This window comes from Ruditapes philippinarum, unplaced genomic scaffold (genome assembly GCF_026571515.1).
Source record: "Ruditapes philippinarum isolate M1 unplaced genomic scaffold, ASM2657151v2 ctg603_1_1_1_1, whole genome shotgun sequence".
Classification (NCBI taxonomy): Eukaryota; Metazoa; Mollusca; class Bivalvia; order Venerida; family Veneridae; genus Ruditapes; species Ruditapes philippinarum.
In genome coordinates this window covers 284,466-302,536 of record NW_026866219.1, presented here as the reverse complement: position 1 = coordinate 302,536, position 18,071 = coordinate 284,466, and the positions used below count along the sequence as shown (strand labels likewise).

The 18,071-nt window shown below is 31.3% G+C and overlaps 2 protein-coding genes across 3 annotated transcripts; one reads left to right on the top strand and one right to left on the bottom strand.

Annotated features, from left to right (window-relative positions):
- Positions 1-291: 291 nt before the first annotated feature.
- LOC132731774 (myosin-10-like) lies at positions 292-8,637 on the bottom strand. Its single transcript, XM_060718029.1, has 7 exons — positions 8,451-8,637; positions 7,618-7,712; positions 7,205-7,316; positions 6,610-6,725; positions 3,136-3,225; positions 2,616-2,882; positions 292-1,066 (listed from the first exon to the last, which is right to left on the bottom strand). Exons 1-7 carry the CDS (start codon positions 8,457-8,459, stop codon positions 811-813), a joined length of 945 nt encoding a protein of 314 aa, XP_060574012.1. The 5' UTR covers positions 8,460-8,637; the 3' UTR covers positions 292-810.
- An 846-nt stretch (positions 8,638-9,483) lies between these two features.
- On the top strand, positions 9,484-17,554 carry LOC132731773 (uncharacterized). 2 transcript variants are annotated; one of them, XM_060718028.1, is made up of 2 exons: positions 9,484-9,622; positions 12,762-17,554. In XM_060718028.1, the coding sequence occupies exon 2, from the start codon at positions 12,763-12,765 to the stop codon at positions 14,821-14,823; it is 2,061 nt and encodes a 686-aa protein (XP_060574011.1). In that variant the 5' UTR covers positions 9,484-9,622; position 12,762; the 3' UTR covers positions 14,824-17,554. The 2 variants fall into 2 exon arrangements, with proteins under 2 accessions (XP_060574011.1, XP_060574010.1); XM_060718027.1 differs by lacking the exon at positions 9,484-9,622 and adding an exon at positions 11,014-11,705.
- Positions 17,555-18,071: the final 517 nt, after the last annotated feature.

Genomic DNA, 18,071 nt, shown 5'->3' with positions numbered 1-18,071 from the left:
CATACAAGATTTGTGATAAATACAATAATATAGACATGTATGATTATGTAGATAAAAGTTAATATCATGGACGGACAACTACAACTAAAATAACATAGGAATAATACATTGCCATGGTAACAAACATAAAATACAGTCAATATATCACTAAATCTATAAATTTCTCCTGGTATTGTGGTTTTGATTATAATTTAATGATTATGAAAATTTAGTAATGTAAAGCAATTTCAAGGACGGAATGTTTGTGACTAATTTCTGCAGTAAATACTTTTATAAAACGTATAAAAAGATATAATCATTTATATATTCTGTATGTTTTTCTAGTTACAGCTTCTATTAAACTATATAATATCATATGACTGACAATATCAAAATAAAATACTGGCAGTTATATTCTCTTAAAATATCATACAAATTTGTAATCAGCTGCTGTAGAAATAATGCATAGTAAGGTTTAATACAATGTTTTATGACAGTTCAGTATGTATAGGCTATACTTTTACAATATTCCATAGAGATAAGTCTATACTGTATGAATTGTGAAAAACTACAATGGTAATGTACACAGTATTTGTCTTGCATAAAATTAATTAAACACACTGAACTGTAATACTTGTGTATTATATGCACCAACTAAATAACTTATTAATCAAGACATTTCAATATCCATTAACTAAACTTGATGACCATATTACTGTACAGTAGCTATACTATACTGTGCAGTTCATGTATGCACTAGCTATACTCTACTGTACAATTCAGTATGTACTAGCTATATGCTACTATACAGTTCAAAATGCACAAGCTATACTATGATTTTGAGGACGGAAGCCCATAATGCATTGGTGGTAAACTAGCAACGGACAAATCTTCGCAGTAGGAATTGTCCGGGGAGTCTGCATGACGTGGACTGTGAAATCCAACTCTGGTACTGGCCTGGTGTGTGCGGACTCTAGGGCTGACCATACTGTCATCAAAGTAACCGCCTGAAGACAGAAGAGCTTGCGCCTGGGACTGTGACCTGGCAATTATAGCATTGATTGCTTCCATTCTGTTTTTGTGTTTTCTGTGGAAAATAAAAGATGTTTTTTTAGAATTAATTATAATTTTAATTTATTCTATAATTTCTAGTGAATATATATAAAACTTCACCTAAACATGTGTTGGTTCGGCTAGCTTGTAAAAAGAAGAAGAAGAAAAACAAAGCAACTGTTACACATATTTTAACTCAAAATGAATTCTTTATTAATTTGTAACACAATTTCAGGGTTACAGTCATCACAAATCTATAATGGCTGAGAATTATGATATAATAAACTTAAAGAAAATTTCAAATAAATATTCTGATTTTTACATAAATAAGTCATTTAAATAAAATATACTGATTTTTACATAACAAAGTTATTTTCATAAAATATACTGACTTTCACTAACAAATAATTAACGTAAGAAACAAAGTGATTTTTACATAACAAAGTAATTTTCGTAAAAATATACTGATTTTTAAAAAACAAATTCATAAAAGAGAACATTATAAGTATCTTTTTTAAGATAAATATATTTTTCACTTATTTCTTATAATAATACAAAGTTAAAGTATCTGTTACGAAGTGAGTATTGTGAGTTTTAAGTTTTATATAATAACGATTAGGGTTTAAGTTACATTTAATAAATAACATGAACAATGTAACATGTGAATATTAATATGTCATTAAAAGTGAAAACAAGTGGCGTTCAGTATATAATGGATAATTAGAAATTTCTAAATGTTCCTGGCCACACAAAACTTAGTGCCATCAATTGCTCTCAAAAGGGTAATAATTTTAGAAATTAAATACATCAAAAACTGTCTGAATAACATACTAGCTTTCCATATTAACATTACAATTAAATGTGCTATAAATGTGATTAAATAGGCATTTTTTTTAATGTAAATTATGAACTTTTAATATCAGTTTTTAATAAGTTGTTTGTTGTTAAATATCAACTTTTGATAAAACAGGACCATGCTTTAACTATTGTGTCATGTTTTAGTTTATTACATCAGGTATATAATATAAGACAAATGTTAAGAACAAGGTGTTTTATTCTGTTACCTGTTTACAACTGGCATAGTTGGTGTACTCTCTAAACTTAATAAACATACCAAGAAATGAATATGTCATATAATATTTTTATTTAAAGGTCAAACTGACACTCATACATTATTATGGTAAGTTTCCAGCTTTATGGATGAGCTGAGTCCCTATTTCAAGTGTAAAACTAGCAACACCTTCCATAAGGTATTTAAACCTAAAGAAGAATAGGACAAACCGCCCTTAAAATATATACATGTTTAAACCACTCTGCCAAGAAAGCCTCTTATTTATGTGGAGATTTCTCCAGAGTAGTAAAAACAAAAATAAGTAAGAGAAAGTCTCCTGAAGTGTAAAAACAAAATCTGAAGACAGTGACAGATTTTCCTCTTTAAATTTATATAGCAAACCTTTCAAAGCCTCATATTAACGTTGATTTAATTAATATTACATAGACAAGATTTATATAGTAAAACATTTTAAAGCCTCGTATTTAAGTAGATTTCCATTAACATTACATAGACAAGATATTTTACTTACTTTTCTCCGGAAGGTGGATCACGTCTCCGATAATGATGTAACTGTTTACGTAACCTTTGACAATCTTCTTCTAGCGCCACTAACGATGTCTTAGTGATCTGATGTAGGGATTTCTCTGTACTTAGTTCACCCTGAACTTCAGCTACCTGTTTTCGTAACCTAGATACAAGGGACTCGGGACTCTTCTCTTTGTCTCCACCCCTTGTTGAGTCTAGATGTGTAGTCATTTGACGACTCAGATCTTGAATTACTCGATTCATCTCCTGCCTGTAATAATGGTTACACATACATTTAACAATAATAATGGTTACCAAATACATCTAACAATAACAATGGTAACCTATACATTTAACAGTAAATGTTTCTGAAATTTCAGTATATAAAAACCTTCAATCTGACCATGGAATATATATTGCAATTGTTTTATACTGTGTATGTACCTATTTTGAATCACGTTAAGAAACAAAAGATCATGTAAGTGAATGTATAATACTAAAATACAAATCACAAGGTAACTTACCACATGGTTTTATCCGAGTCACCTGACTGTTCTACTTTCCTAGCTAGAAAATTACGTAATCTTTTCAATTCTTCCTCCTGTGCTTCAAACCTGTTCATGTGAAAAAATATTTTGAATATTATGTTTTAACAGGTATATAATTAAAATAAATGACATTAAATTCTACAGATATACATTTTTGTTTGTTTTGCATAAAGAAAAACAAAGTTTAGAACACCAGATGCATTATTTAATAAAGTGGCATATCCAAAAATGAAATATTAATATTGGTGTTTGTGAGCTAAATATTATTTGATATGCCAAACAAACAAATGTTCTATTTATTTCATGAATTTCTTAACGGTTATATTTTGTCCTTTTTTATTGATTTTTTGCAGGGCTGAAAACTGGTTTTCAAAAATATGTTTAAATATTGTTAAAGTCCTCCTTTAAATTTTGAAATAGTCAATTGTTATTTTAAGACTTTTTAATTACAAGATGCTAGATATTATAAGAAATTGAAAATAAATGTAAGATCAACCATAGTAACTAAATCCCTAGCCCATAAAATATGACTATTGTAATAGCTAAAATTACAGAACAGCTTTACAAATTGCTATAAAACCTTTGAAAAAAAAGTAAAATATTTGGTTCATGTTTCAGGTTACACTTCCTCTATCACAGTTGTATAAAGGTTTTCATTCTTTACTGGTCAAGGAAGGGCTGCAATGTATTGAACATTATTTCAGGCACAATGATCCGGACATGGGAGTGCACACTGTGTTCAGAATAAATTATAAAGTTTGTACAGGTTTGATCCCATAATTATACCCATCCTTTCAAAATCAGTTTTCTCTGTCATAATTTTTAAATACCTGTAAATGTATAATATACACACAGAAAAAATAATGGTAACACTTCAATCTTAGCCACACTCTATATAATATAATATATATTTATAATGAATGCAATGGTGTGTATTTTTGTCTAAAATGACCTTTTTTTCTATAAAAATATGAACACCCAAAAATTGAGTCAACAAAAAACAAGAAAGTTCCACACAAGTGCAAGTTAGTTTAATGTGTATGACTTCAATCAGTAAAAAAAAACTTTGTGCTGTTTTATATTTGAGCACCACATTTCTAAATCTTCACCACTTCTCTTCAAGCTGAAGCCTGTATTATATATGTAGTAAAACAACAGCTAAATTTTTGTCGATTTTTCTAAATATCATTAAAAACTAAGATTTTTATACCAATTTTACTCCTAAAATTTAAACAAGTTTTGTAATAGAAAGTAACAAGTTTTTTGTGGTTATATTATAATTATTCAATTCAATTTATCAGTCAGCATGGAATATTATTTGTTGTTTACTAAATCAAAATCATGAGAAACCTTACTTCTAAAAACTGTATTTGATTACACCCATACTCTCGGAAAAGCTAAAAAGTTCTTCTATTTATAAAACTAGAAATGTGTCCATAGGACACGGATGCCCCCACACGCCACTGTTCTGTCAATCTTATGACTCTAGATAAATATTTTTTGGACTACATGTGCCACAAGCTGAAAACTAAAAATCAACAAAGGGCCATAATTCTGTTAAATTTGGTCGCAGCAAAAATTCCTTCCTTTACTACCATCTACACATTAAGGTTGTTAATCCCTGTAAGTTTAAGCAAAATCTGCCATCCGGTTTAAGAGGAGTTGCGTTCACAAAATTTCTACATAGTATATAATGAAAAAATCAACAAAGGGCCATAATTCTGTTAAATTTGGTCGCAGCAAAAATTCCTTCCTTTACTACCATCTACACCTTAAGGTTCTTCATCCCTGGAAGTTTAAGCAAAATCTGCCATCCGGTTTAAGAGGAGTTGCGTTCACAAAATTTCTATATAGTATATAGTGAAAAATCAACAAAGGGCCATAATTCTGTTAAATTTGGTCGCAGCAAAAATTCCTTCCTTTACTACCACCTACACATTAAGGTTGTTCATCCCTGGAAGTTTAAGCAAAATCTGCCATCTGGTTTAAGAAGAGTTGCATTCACAAAATTTCTACATAGTATATAGTGAAAAAATCAACAAAGGGCCATAATTCTGTAAAATTTGGTCGCAGCGAAAATTCCTTCCTTTACTACCATCTACACCTTAAGGTTGTTCATCCCTGTAAGTTTAGGCAAAATCTGCCATCCGGTTTAAGAGGAGTTGCGTTCACAAAATTTCTACATAGTATATAGTGAAAAAATCAACAAAGGGCCATAATTCTGTTAAATTTGGTCGCAGCAAAAATTCCTTCCTTTACTGCCATCTACACATTAAGGTTGTTCATCCCTGTAAGTTTAAGCAAAATCTGCCATCTGGTTTAAGAGGAGTTGCGTTCACAAAATTTCTACATAGTATCTAGTGAAAAAATCAACAAAGGGCCATAATTCTGTTAAATTTGGTCGCAGCGAAAATTCCTTCCTTTACTACCATCTACACATTAAGGTTGTTCATCCCTGTAAGTTTAAGCAAAATCTGCCATCCGGTTTAAGAGGAGTTGCGTTCACAAGATTTCGGGACGTACGGACGGACGGACTGACGGACGGACAAGTGCAACGCTATATGCTCCCACATTGTGGGGGCATAAAAAGAAAATGCAGTGGCAGATATCCCCAGTTGCTAATTGCTTACCATTTTTCTTCCATTTCCAAGCTAGATATATAACAAAACATGACTTTCAAGATATGAGCCGTGTCATGACAAAACCAACATAATGGGTTTGCGACCAGCATGGATCCAGACCAGCCTGCGCATCCGCACAGTCTGATCAGGATCCATGCTGTTCGCTAGCAGTTTCTTTACTTGTTATAGAGTCTGTAAGCGAACAGCATGGATCCTGATCAGACTGCGCGGACGAGCAGGCTGGTCTAGATCCATGCTGGTCGCAAACCCATTATGTTGGTTTTGTCATGACACGGCTCATATATATTTGATGTAACAAAAAAATTTCAAAATGTGCTTCAATACCAAACACATGGAACCTTCACAAATAATGGCACTTATTATATTTGCTATGTTATATAGTTTTATTGACAAAGTATCTTACAATTAACAGATCAAACAGGTATATTTAAATTTCAGGAAAAAACTATCAACGTACGTGACATGACAAATGAGGAAACATCAGGAGGCAAATTATATTTCAAGTTTGATATAAATTGTTAAAATTAATGTGAACAACTAAAAAGCTGGCTCTCATTAAATTTTGGCCTTCGTCTCCATTAAGTCAATATTATTAAAGAAATAAAACACACCAAAAAACTTGAACACGTGTTTTTAGATCTGAAACAAAATATACATTCATGCCTGTTAACAATTAAACAGAAAAATATACATGAATTTCACATGTTAAGCTTTCAAACATAACAAACAGACAATGAAGTCTGACGATATGTTTATATATTTGGAAATGCTGTAAGAGGAACAGAAAAGAAATGAATATACAATGTACCTAGCATGTAGCTCCATTTGTTTGTCAGCTTCTATCTTTAACATATCCTCGGCATGTTTCTGTTTAACCTTACATTCTCTAACATTATCCTCTAGCACCAATATCTCCTCTTGTAGCTATAGTTACAAAACAGTATAACATTGATAATAACATAACTAAAGGCAATAACTCATATTCGATAAATTTAAACATAATAATTTTACTTCAATTGAAAAAAAAATTTGAAGCTTATATAAATCACACTTGAGATAACCTACTGAAGTCACTGGTATCAAACAAGAAAACACAAACTGGTCATAAACACAATGTCATAATCCCTAAGTCAAAATTCAGACTCTCCGGTTTTGCAATGATAATTTGTTTGGGGGACGTAGGTGGTGAATAGTTGAACAACTGTTGGCACAATCAGAAAACCAAACATTGAGGGAAGTAATACAAAGCACTAAAGCTGGGTGGGGCTAAATCAAATTTGTATCTGACAATGATAAAAATTATTATCTACTTCACTAATAATTAGAACTGATATATTTCCAAAGGACAGGAGGCCAGCATTGATAGCACATTTTAAAATCAGTTACTTTTGGTTATTGTATACCTTAAGGATTTCTTTATTTTTGCTGGCAATATGTTCCCTGCATGAGTCAAGATCTGTAGATAATTGTTGATTTAATAACTGAAGTTTATCCTTCTCTTCTTCAATGTTTTCACTGTAATATATAAGATACATGGTGTATATAAATATACCGGTATTTAGAGTAAATGAAAGTGAACAGCCTTTGCTATCAACATATAACCAGGCCAGCATGGACATCTATGTACTGTGACCAAACCCTTTACTGTTTGTAACTATACCTTTTTAAATTCTAATATAGAAATCTCTAAAACTTTGAATTGACTTAAACTAGCCAGTACTGATGTCATAAAAGGAAACAAAGGAAACATGGTTTTAACGTTTAGGCTCCAATCCTCTACTTAACCATTAGGCTACTTCCAACATTTGGTACTTACATTTGTTGTTTATATTCTAGAGCTGACTTCTTGATTTTACCATTAAGATTCTGTTTCTGTGTTTCTATAATCTGTTTTAAATTACATATCTCTTTCTGAAATGTAAAATTATACACGTAAATGTCAAGTTAAATATTTATAAGAAGGGTTAAAGCAAAAGTATTTAGAGGATGAAATTCTTTTTGTATTCTATGTAAATGATGGCATACAGATAAATTGTGATTGTCAAAAATAAGCATGTGTCATGTTGTTGATATTAGTTTTATTACGAATATCATTTTATGGACCATTTTGTCATTGTATTTGTTCATATCTTGTGTAACTGTTTAGTTATTTATGTGTTTATTTCTTTACAGTCCAATATACAAGCCACCACCCTATATTATTTCCATTTCATCACCTTTACATCCTATCAACTATTTACAGATATTTGTAGACCTCATTTGCATGCTGGACCTCTGACAGTTTTTACAAACTTCCTGGACAAACAATCTCACACACTTTGATAAATATATTTCTTTGGGTAACACCAGATATCTTCATCTATTTGAATTATCAAGGCATGTGTTTATGTCCTCAACAGGCATAAACAGCTACTAATATGATATTGGTGGTCAGTGTTTGGCACTGTGACTGCATATTGCTCAGAGTTTAATTCACATTACTCTGTAACCCTGAGAAATACGAGGACGAATATCAATATTATGGGGGAGTATATCATGGTTTAGAACTGTTCCCTAATTAAGGGAGAAGATGTGCAGTCAGACCGGGCTTAAACATCTTCTCCACTAAATAATATACAGTTCTGAACCATGACATTTTGCAAGCTATACCTGTAACATTTCTACTTGTTCCGACTTGGCTTTAACCGTTGATTTGTTGGTATGAGAGATAGATTCTCTTGTAAAGCCGTGGTGTTATCTTGTTCCTGTCGTGACTTTTCCTGAGCATGTTCTCTTTTCAGATGTTCTATTTTCTCACAGTTCTCTCCCTAAGCTCTGTTATCTGCCTTTCTTTCTCTGTCAGAGAGCGACACATTCCCTCATAATCTGTAACCAAGTGTAATGTTTTATAGGAAAGGGCAAGAGTACCTGAACAACACTGTCAAGACAATAAGCTGCCCTGTCTGACTTAAGTTTAATCAAGATCAGGGTGAAAAAGGATTAATTCTTTAATTAATATAATTGTTTTATTTAAATGAAGTATATTATATCTTATAAGTGCTTTGATTATAATTGTAGCTTGTTGAAATTGTTGATTTTTATGTAAATTAAATTCTTTTAAAGATGAGTAAGCTTTGCCATGAATAAACAGAAATTGTCATACAAAGTAACTATAGCTGAATACTTCAAATTGCTATGACGCTTTTGCATTAAAGGAACTTCACTGAGGTCTAAAAAATCTAAAAACATAAAATTTAAATTTCTTACATAGGTCACAGCTGAGCCACAAAAAAGGCAGATATGCTAAAGATGATTAAGGAATATACTCAATATAAATTGAAAATCTTATTATTTTATTTTTTTATTTGGTGCTATTCTTAGCTTTATCTGAGTAAAAGTTTTTGTAACACATTTCAATTCAGTCATTTATTACAATAAGAATAGTTAAATTGGAAAAACTGACCGAGCGAATTATCTGAAATTTGGCACACACGTTATTGGTCTAGACCTTCATTAAATGAAACATTAATCTTTAAAATATATTCCAGTCCCAGACTGACAAAATACCTCAGTGGAGTCCCTTTAACATACATGAAGCATGAATCTAGTACAGTATCTTTATTTTATCTTGTCCAAAAAGCTTGTCAACAAAGGGAGACAACAAAGTCAGAATATGAAATATCTGCTCAAGAGAGTTATCTTCTTAAGAGTTAAAAATAATTCCAGCAAACCGGATACTTTATTTGCAACTGGGAAATTCGTGAATTATTTTGTTTCGCTTTTAAATATTGAAAATCTAGTGACATTATGATCTTAAATTTGAAGCAGATATAAACAAAAAGGTAAAAATTTAATTATTACTCTATTATATTACTGACTAGTGTTGATTAAAATGTATTTCAAAAACAGGTCAAAGTTTTGTATTTGATTGAAATTATCGAATCATAGCATATATAAAAAAAAAAACAGTATAAATTAATTTTCACACTACAAAAGTCATTAAAAACATTAAATAATACACTTCTTTTAAAATAACAAATATTGGTTATGATCAAAATGGTAATAAAAACTTATTTCAAAACAATTTTCTATAAATGAAAATTTCACAATTTAACAATAAAGAACAATAATATTCTGATTGTGGTGAAGAAATTTGATATGTTAGATTTGTTTGTTTGTTTAATTTTACGCCTTTTCCCAACAGTATTTCAGTCATATAGGCGGGTAGTTTCCTAACCATCGTTCACCAGTACTAGACTAATATATTAGAAACTTTTTACTATTTAAGAACAATAATAATATTTTCAGAATGAATCGGGTACCAAATTACAACCAGACTGTGTCAAATAAGCTATCAGAGGTTCTGACTGGTATAGTTAATACTTTTTCAAAGACAGAAGAGGAAAATAATTCTTAAAGAATTCTACAATATCTTTATTAAACAGAGAAATCATATTAAAGTACATGATTTGAATTAAAAGCAAAGTAAAGAGCAAACATTTTGGGCCATTTTTCTCAATAAGAATAACTTTTCTGAAATTCTGGAAAAAAAACACACTGAACCAATGATCTAATATTTGGCACAAAATTTATTGTTCTAGACCTTCATTAAATGAAACATTAATCTTGAAAAAAATATTCCAGTCCCAGCCTGACAAAAAAAAACCTCAGTGGAGTCCTTTTAACATACATGAAGCATGAATCAAGTACAGTATCTTTATTTTATCTTGTCCAAAAATCTTGTCAATCAATTTTCTTCAACAAAGGGAGACAACAAAGTCAGACAAGATAGTTATCTTCTTAAGAGTTAAAAATAAATCCAGCAAATTGTTGTTAGCAACTGGGAAATTTCTGAAGTGTTTTGTTTTGCTTTTCTAATATTGAAAATCTAGTGACCTCATGATCTTAAATAAAAAGCAGATATACACAAAAAGGTAAAACTTTAATGATTACTCTATTATATATTACTGACTAGTGTTGATTAAAATTTATTTCAAAAAGAGGTCAAAGTTTTGTATTTGATTGAAATTTTCGATTCATAGCATATATAAAAATTGAATAGTATAAATTAATTTTCACAAAAGTCATTTAAAACATTTGATAATACACTTCTTTTAAAATAACAAATATTGATTATGATCAAAATAGTGATAAAAACTTATTTCAAAACAATTTTCTATAAAGGATAATTTCACAATTTAAAAATAAACAACAATAATAGTTTGACTATGATCTTAGATAAGAAAATCAGAAAAGAAGTAAAGAAATTTAATATGTCAGAAACTTTATACTACTTTAGAACAAAACAATATTTTCATAATGGATCAGGTACCAAATTACAACCAGACTGTGTCAAATAAGCTATCAGAGGTTCTGACTGGTATAGTTAATACTTTTTCAAAGACAAAACAAGAAAATTATTCTTAAAGAATTCTACAATATCATTATTAAACAGAGAAATCATATTTAAGTGCTCGATTTGAATTAAAAGTTTTGTAAAAAGTAACAATTTTGGGTCATTTTTCACAAAAAGAATAACTTTTCTGGAATTCTGGAAAAACACACTGAACCAATGATCTGATATTTGGCACAAAAATCATTTCCAGTCCTGGCATGACAAAATATCTTATTGGAGTCCCAGTACACATGAAGCATGAATCTAGTACAGTTGATCTTTATCTTGTCTTCTCTAAATTCCTTGTCCACAAAGGGAGACAACAAATGTCAGATATAATATAACTGCCCAACAGAGTTATCTTCTTAAGATTGAAAGAGAAAGAGGAAGTTAAAAATAAATCCAGAAAACCCAATACTCTAATTGTCGTCAGCAACTGGGAAATTTCTGAAGTATTTTGTTTTGCTTTATAAATATTGAACATCTAGTGATCTCATTATCTTAAATCTGCTGCAGATATAAACCAAAAGGTAACAATTTAATGATAACTCTATTATATTACTGACTAATGTTGATTAGAATTTTTTTTAAAAAGAAGTGAAAGGTCTGATAAATCTATATTATTAAAAATTTTGTTTCATTGGGTATAAAACAAGAGGACCATGATGGCCCTAAAATCGCTCACCTGTATATAGGCCCCTTGGCCAAGGCTTAATTTCAACCAGGGGCTTTTATTTGAACAAAATTGGTACACACTCACTAGAAGATATTTCATGCTTAGTATCTAAACTCTTGCTCTTTGGTGGTTTTTTTATAAGAAGATTTTTTAAGTATTTACTTCACACATATAAGGAAAATCAAATGACCCCTGGGGCTGGGCCATTTTAACCCAAGGGCCCTTATTTGAACAAACTTGGTAAGATGTTTCATGCTAAATATTTTAGCTCTTGCTCTTTGGGGTTTTTAAAAATAAGATTGTTTAAGTTATAACTATATACATAAAGGGAAAAACAATGACCCTCCCCCCCCCCAATTTTTAGGGGCCAATTTTTAAGCTCTAGCTCTTTTGGTTTTCTAAAAGAAGATATTTTAAGTTTTTTCTTTCGGTTGCCATGGCAACCAGAGTTCTGCTTTGAATTAAAATGAAATTATTTAAACAATTTTTAAAGTTGACTACCAAAGGAACATTCCTGTGAAGTTTGGATGAAATTGGCTTAGCGGTTTAATGAGGAGATGTTGTTTAAAGTAAAAGTTTACAAAGAAAGCCACTAGACAATAAAGCGATCACAAAAGCTCACCATGTCACTTTGTGACAGGTGAGCTAAAAATTAACTGTAAAAATCAATTTTCACAAAATGGAAATCATCTAAAACATTAACATATTTCTTTTAAAATAAAAAAAAAATAATTATGATGAAGCTGATTATAACAACTTGTTTTAAAACAATTTTATCTAAAGGATAATTTAACAATGAACAATAATAATCTGATTGTGGTGATCTCAAAAAGAAAAAAGTTTATCAGTAAAAAGAGATGACATATGTCAGAAACCTTATACTATTTTAGAACATTAATGTTATTTTCAGAATGTATCAAGTACCAAATTACACAGAGACTGTATCAATGAAGCTATCAGAGGTTCTGGCTGATATAGGTGTTGATGAGAGAATAGTGATGAAGAGGAGAAGAACATTGCTTCTGATGGAATCAATAGAAAATATATATCACCAGCTACTTGATGAAAATTTTTTCATATACCTTTTTGGGAGTCAATCAGAAGGTACAACTACAATAGGAATCCAATCAGACATAGATCAACTTATTCGTGATAAAGAATACCCTGTGATACAAGACTGGAGTGACTGGATATCTGGCTTATATAATTTTTTGATGATTCAAGATAATTCTGTATCTCCTGGACATTGTTTACTTCAAAGTCTGAGATCTGATGCTCCTCTTCCTGCTGATGGTGAATCTGATCAATTCTTCTTCAAGGACAGAACAGGAAGAGTGTTTGTAAAGAATTCTATAGTACATGTATCTAGTGTAAATAGAGACGAAGTAGAATTACATGGACCAGCATATGCACGACAAGGACAACCAGGCTACTGTGATAAAGATACTGTCATGGCTCTACATTGTACAACATGGCCCCAACAAGCTAGACAATGGTTAATTCAACAAGGTGAAGGTCAATGGCCGTCTGCTGAAATGAAACAGTATTGCAGCAGAACTGGTTGCTTTGTTGTTACTGTTGGATGTAGTGGCAGTGAACATGAGCAACTTGAATGGAGAATATCAACATCTTTAGCAGAAAGGTGCTTAATGTTCAACCTGAATATTACACAGATTCGCTGTTATGTCTTAATGAAGATTTTAAAAAGATTTATTAATCCATTGTTTAATGATGTTATTACAAGTTTTATGTGTAAAACCGTACTCTTCCACTGTATTGCCAATACACATTCTAACATCTGGAGAGAAAATAACTTACTTTTATGTCTATCACTGTGTTTATATCTCCTGTACACCAATATCATTTATGAAAATTGTCCACATTTTATTATTCCTGGTAACAATTTAATGAGGGGGAAGATTTCACCTGCAGTTAAACCATATATCCTGGAAAAACTCAACATTATCATCAACAGTGAAGGTCTGGCACTACTTGGGATTAAATGTGATGATCTTGGTTCAAGGCTTCTTCTCAAGTTATCTGCAATCAAGAAAGGTGATATCATTTCAGGAAAACTATTATATAATCTGGCTTTTTCTATATCTGGGACACTGAACAAAACTTATCATCATCTTAAGAAGAGAAGTCCTAATGAAGCTGTAGAAATATTAAAGAACTTTATATCAAAAACATTCAACAGTCAATATGAAGGATTAGATAAGACAGCCAGTCATCTTATGTTACCATGGTACTGTACAATACTTGGATCTTTCATGGCTACACTTAACATCTATCATTACAACACTGTATCAGCAGATGCCCTCAAACTCATTGCACTTGGTCTCAATACAGATGTTGCATCAAGTAAACTGAAACTAGCTTCAATCTTATTCTGTGTTCAAGAAATACAAAAAGTTGACCTAGTACTCAGTGAGATTGAAAAAAGATATGATCTACAAATAGTTGAGCCTATCTGTAAATGTCATGTTGAAATCAAAAAAGAACTGCAAAGACAAGGATTCCTTGAATTATGTGACAATCATAATGAAGAAATCTTAAAGTATACAACAGCATCATGTGTTAGATTTCTGCCATGTGAAATTCACTGTGTACCAACTGAACTCAGATATGAAATGTTTAGATCTACACAAGAGGACAGAATATTCCGTACAAAAGAAGACAACATGTGGATGGATTGTGCTGTAGTGGATTCCCTCCCTTACCTCTACTTTCTACAATACAAAGTTTACAGCCATTTAGGAAGACGTGACCAGAAACAAGCTGCTCTCTTCAAACTAATCAGAACCATAAAAGAGGAACTAAACCTTGGACATCGGGAAACAGCTCTAAATCTTCTCGGAAAATGCATGGAACAAGAAGGTAGAGCTGGAGACGCTTTACAGTGTTATTTCAAGTCACTTAATGTAAGAGGGAGAGACAATGCTGCAAAGATTCATATCAACGCGCTCTGATCTGTACTGATAAATGCAAGGACATAAAAGGTATGACAAAACTTTGGAAAAAGCAAGACAGTAACAGAAATGAGTGGTATTTACAAGCTAGATTATGACAGCAACATTCATGCTCAACATCATCTTATATTTTTCAAATAGCAAATTTCTTGTCATAAGAAACACTTTTTAATACATATGTATCAGTGTTGCATCTAGGCCGCGCGATTTGCGCATTTTTTATGCAGATCGCGCATTTTATTGAAGTCAGTGCGCGCCAAGTCGCGCATCTGACAATCTTTTCAACTTAATTCAGTTTATCTTCATCGTATCTTTAACGCTTCAGCCATGTTTGTTTTCACTCGTGGTTATGACTAAAATACGTACTAAATCGCATGTAGCAGCCGACTAAGTCATCTCGCGTGTGTTTTGTAGTATTCGTCAATATTTTATTTTTTTACTTCCGTTTTTGAGCGGACGATAGCTGTCAAAAATGCCTGAATGTAAAATAAATGAACTCTATTCGGTATGTCATATTGTAAGGTCAATGTATGTCCCCCACATCTTTTTCAAATCCCCCACATTTTTCAATTGAGTGGGGGACAATCCCCCATAATTTTGAAATTCTAGATGCAACACTGATGTATATGTCATCCATAATTCCATATGTGAAAGAGATCAAGCAACTTGTCATATAGCCTGGTTTTCATGTCAGAGTGTTGATATTTTCAAAGTAAGATAATAACTTCATTTTGATTCCCAACATTTTGTAGTATTCATTAATTATCTTCACATGAAGTAATCAGTAATTGTTCATTTATCATCATCTATTCAATCATTTTTACAAATATCTGTATTCCTTACACTTTCCTACAATATTTGTTGAAGCTGCCTTGTTATAGGTTAGTATATAATAATATCCATATCTATGTTCATTGGCAATTGATTACATATTAATTAGGGCTGGGTATTGATCAGAAATTTCCGATACGATACGTATTGCGATACAGACCAACGATACACAAAACGTATTGACGATACAGTACAATGATGCTTCATTGTTAGGATGTACTTATTAAAAGTACTATTTACATTTCATAGATGCCCTGGTGAAATATTATTGAATCTTTCTTATATCTGTTTTAGATTTTGACTTTGTTAATGATGATATATAATACAGAGCAGGTGCATAGGTACCTTAATTAGTACATTTGAGATAATATTTTGAATATGACATGATGGCACCTTTTTTCACAGACGCTTGGGGTTATGTGCGTGGCTCCCCTTCTTGATCCGCACTTGTATACACCATGCCTATTTTTATCTTGCAAACCGTACGTCAAAATATTTTTGCATATTATTACGACCTGGTCACATGTCTTGAACATAAAACATGTTTTCCGCTATTTTAACCACGTTTAAAAAAGTCCCTAGAATATCATAATTTCATGAAGATAACAACGTACGCTTTCCTTTGATGTGAGATGACTGGAATGAGTTTCGGCACTGTTTTGCGCTTTCATTTTCATGCCGAGAACCAAAACCCCGCAGCGGTTACTTCCCCTAATCAGTACAGAAACCAAATCAAGAAGACTGACGGAAAGGGCCGAGTAGTTGCGACTGAATTTCTTTTTCCCAGCGATTTTCCCGCTGTAATTTACAGAAAAACATTCCAGTGGTCATGAATTCGTAAAGAAGCATGTGACTCAGTTATGAAAATATAATTAAATGTGCAAAGCTTGGAAGAAAGGTACGATCTGATAATAACATGCAGTTATTTATTAAAGGAATATATGCATCGACTGATTTACACCAGAAATAAATGGCATGCGATAACATAAATACCTGAAATATATGTAGGTCAGTTGTGTTTACATTTCGAAGCTTGGTATCTTCAGGAAATTGAAGCGTTGGAAAAAAATTGACTTTTTTAAAACGTTATGAAATTCTATTCAAACTTGTTCATGTGTTAGACACTTAACCGTCTCATACTAATATAAGCACAAATTTAAAACTTATTCTTGTGATAAACAATACTTTTAGTTTTTAATATTCAGGGGCGGAGAAGGGCAGGGTCCATACTCCAAGTGTCTGTGCCTTTTTTAGATAAAACAATTATTTTGAAAAAAAAATAAAAAGCTTTGTAGAGAAATAATTTAATGCAAAAATATAATTATGTAAATACTAGGAAAAGTTAACGCAGAAAATAATTAAAACATCACTATTTATTATGACAGGAGCGTAGTACTGTCTACAAGTCAACTGTTCTAAATTATAAGATCTTTTTAATAAAATCAAATTTTTGTAGAATTTGAAATATATACACTGAGAAAGTATTGGAACATTGAAAATTTTCTAACAAATCCTGTTTTTTCTATCTTAAACGGTAAAATTACAATAAAAATATAAATATCATGTAATGATGTTGTGGTGTCGTAATCCGTAACGTACCGGGAAACGGTGTTTAGCTACGTCTTCGCACAGTCACATTTATTTAGTTAGCAAACTACATCTTGGAAAATCAATAAATTTGTATGATTTATGTGTTTACAATATGTGTTTGATTAAATTACAAGTAAATGTTTGGTCTTATACAAACTACTGCCGACCTGAAAGTATTTTTACCAGTGTTAGAAATAGGAGATTGAATGCCCGGATAAATTTTGTCACGGATTTATCCGTCATTTTGTGTATTGACACATTTGTTGTTCCACCTGAACTAATCAATGCCGCCTTTCAAATATTGCTGAGGGCCTTCCAGGCCTCGACACTAACTTTTTTAGCAAGTGGTAAGCCGGACCACTAGATTTAAAATTTAGGTGGTCCTTCCGGAAGTCAGGTGGTCAATTATTATTACCATATTATTGTTTTATTGTTTTTGAATTTTGACTCTTTGACTGCAGATTTAGAAAAAAATGTTTTGAATTGATGACAAAGATGTATAATTTCCTTTTACAGTAAAGAAAACAGATATAATTAGATATATATTTTTTCATCTAATTAGAAATGTAGGAGAGCAAGTCAGTAGGTATTCTATCGTAAAGTTATCTGGTTTTCTTTATCTCATTCAAAAATACATAATAGGGTTTGTACTTATGTTATTGTTATATTGAAACGACTACTCCCCCAACTTAAGTTAGGAAATAGTGAAACCATTTATTGTATATCTGCCTTATTTTCTTACTGTTATTCAAATAATCATTGCTGATACATATGGTGCTTCTAACTCTTATAATCATGATCAATTTCTTTTATAGATTAACATTTTT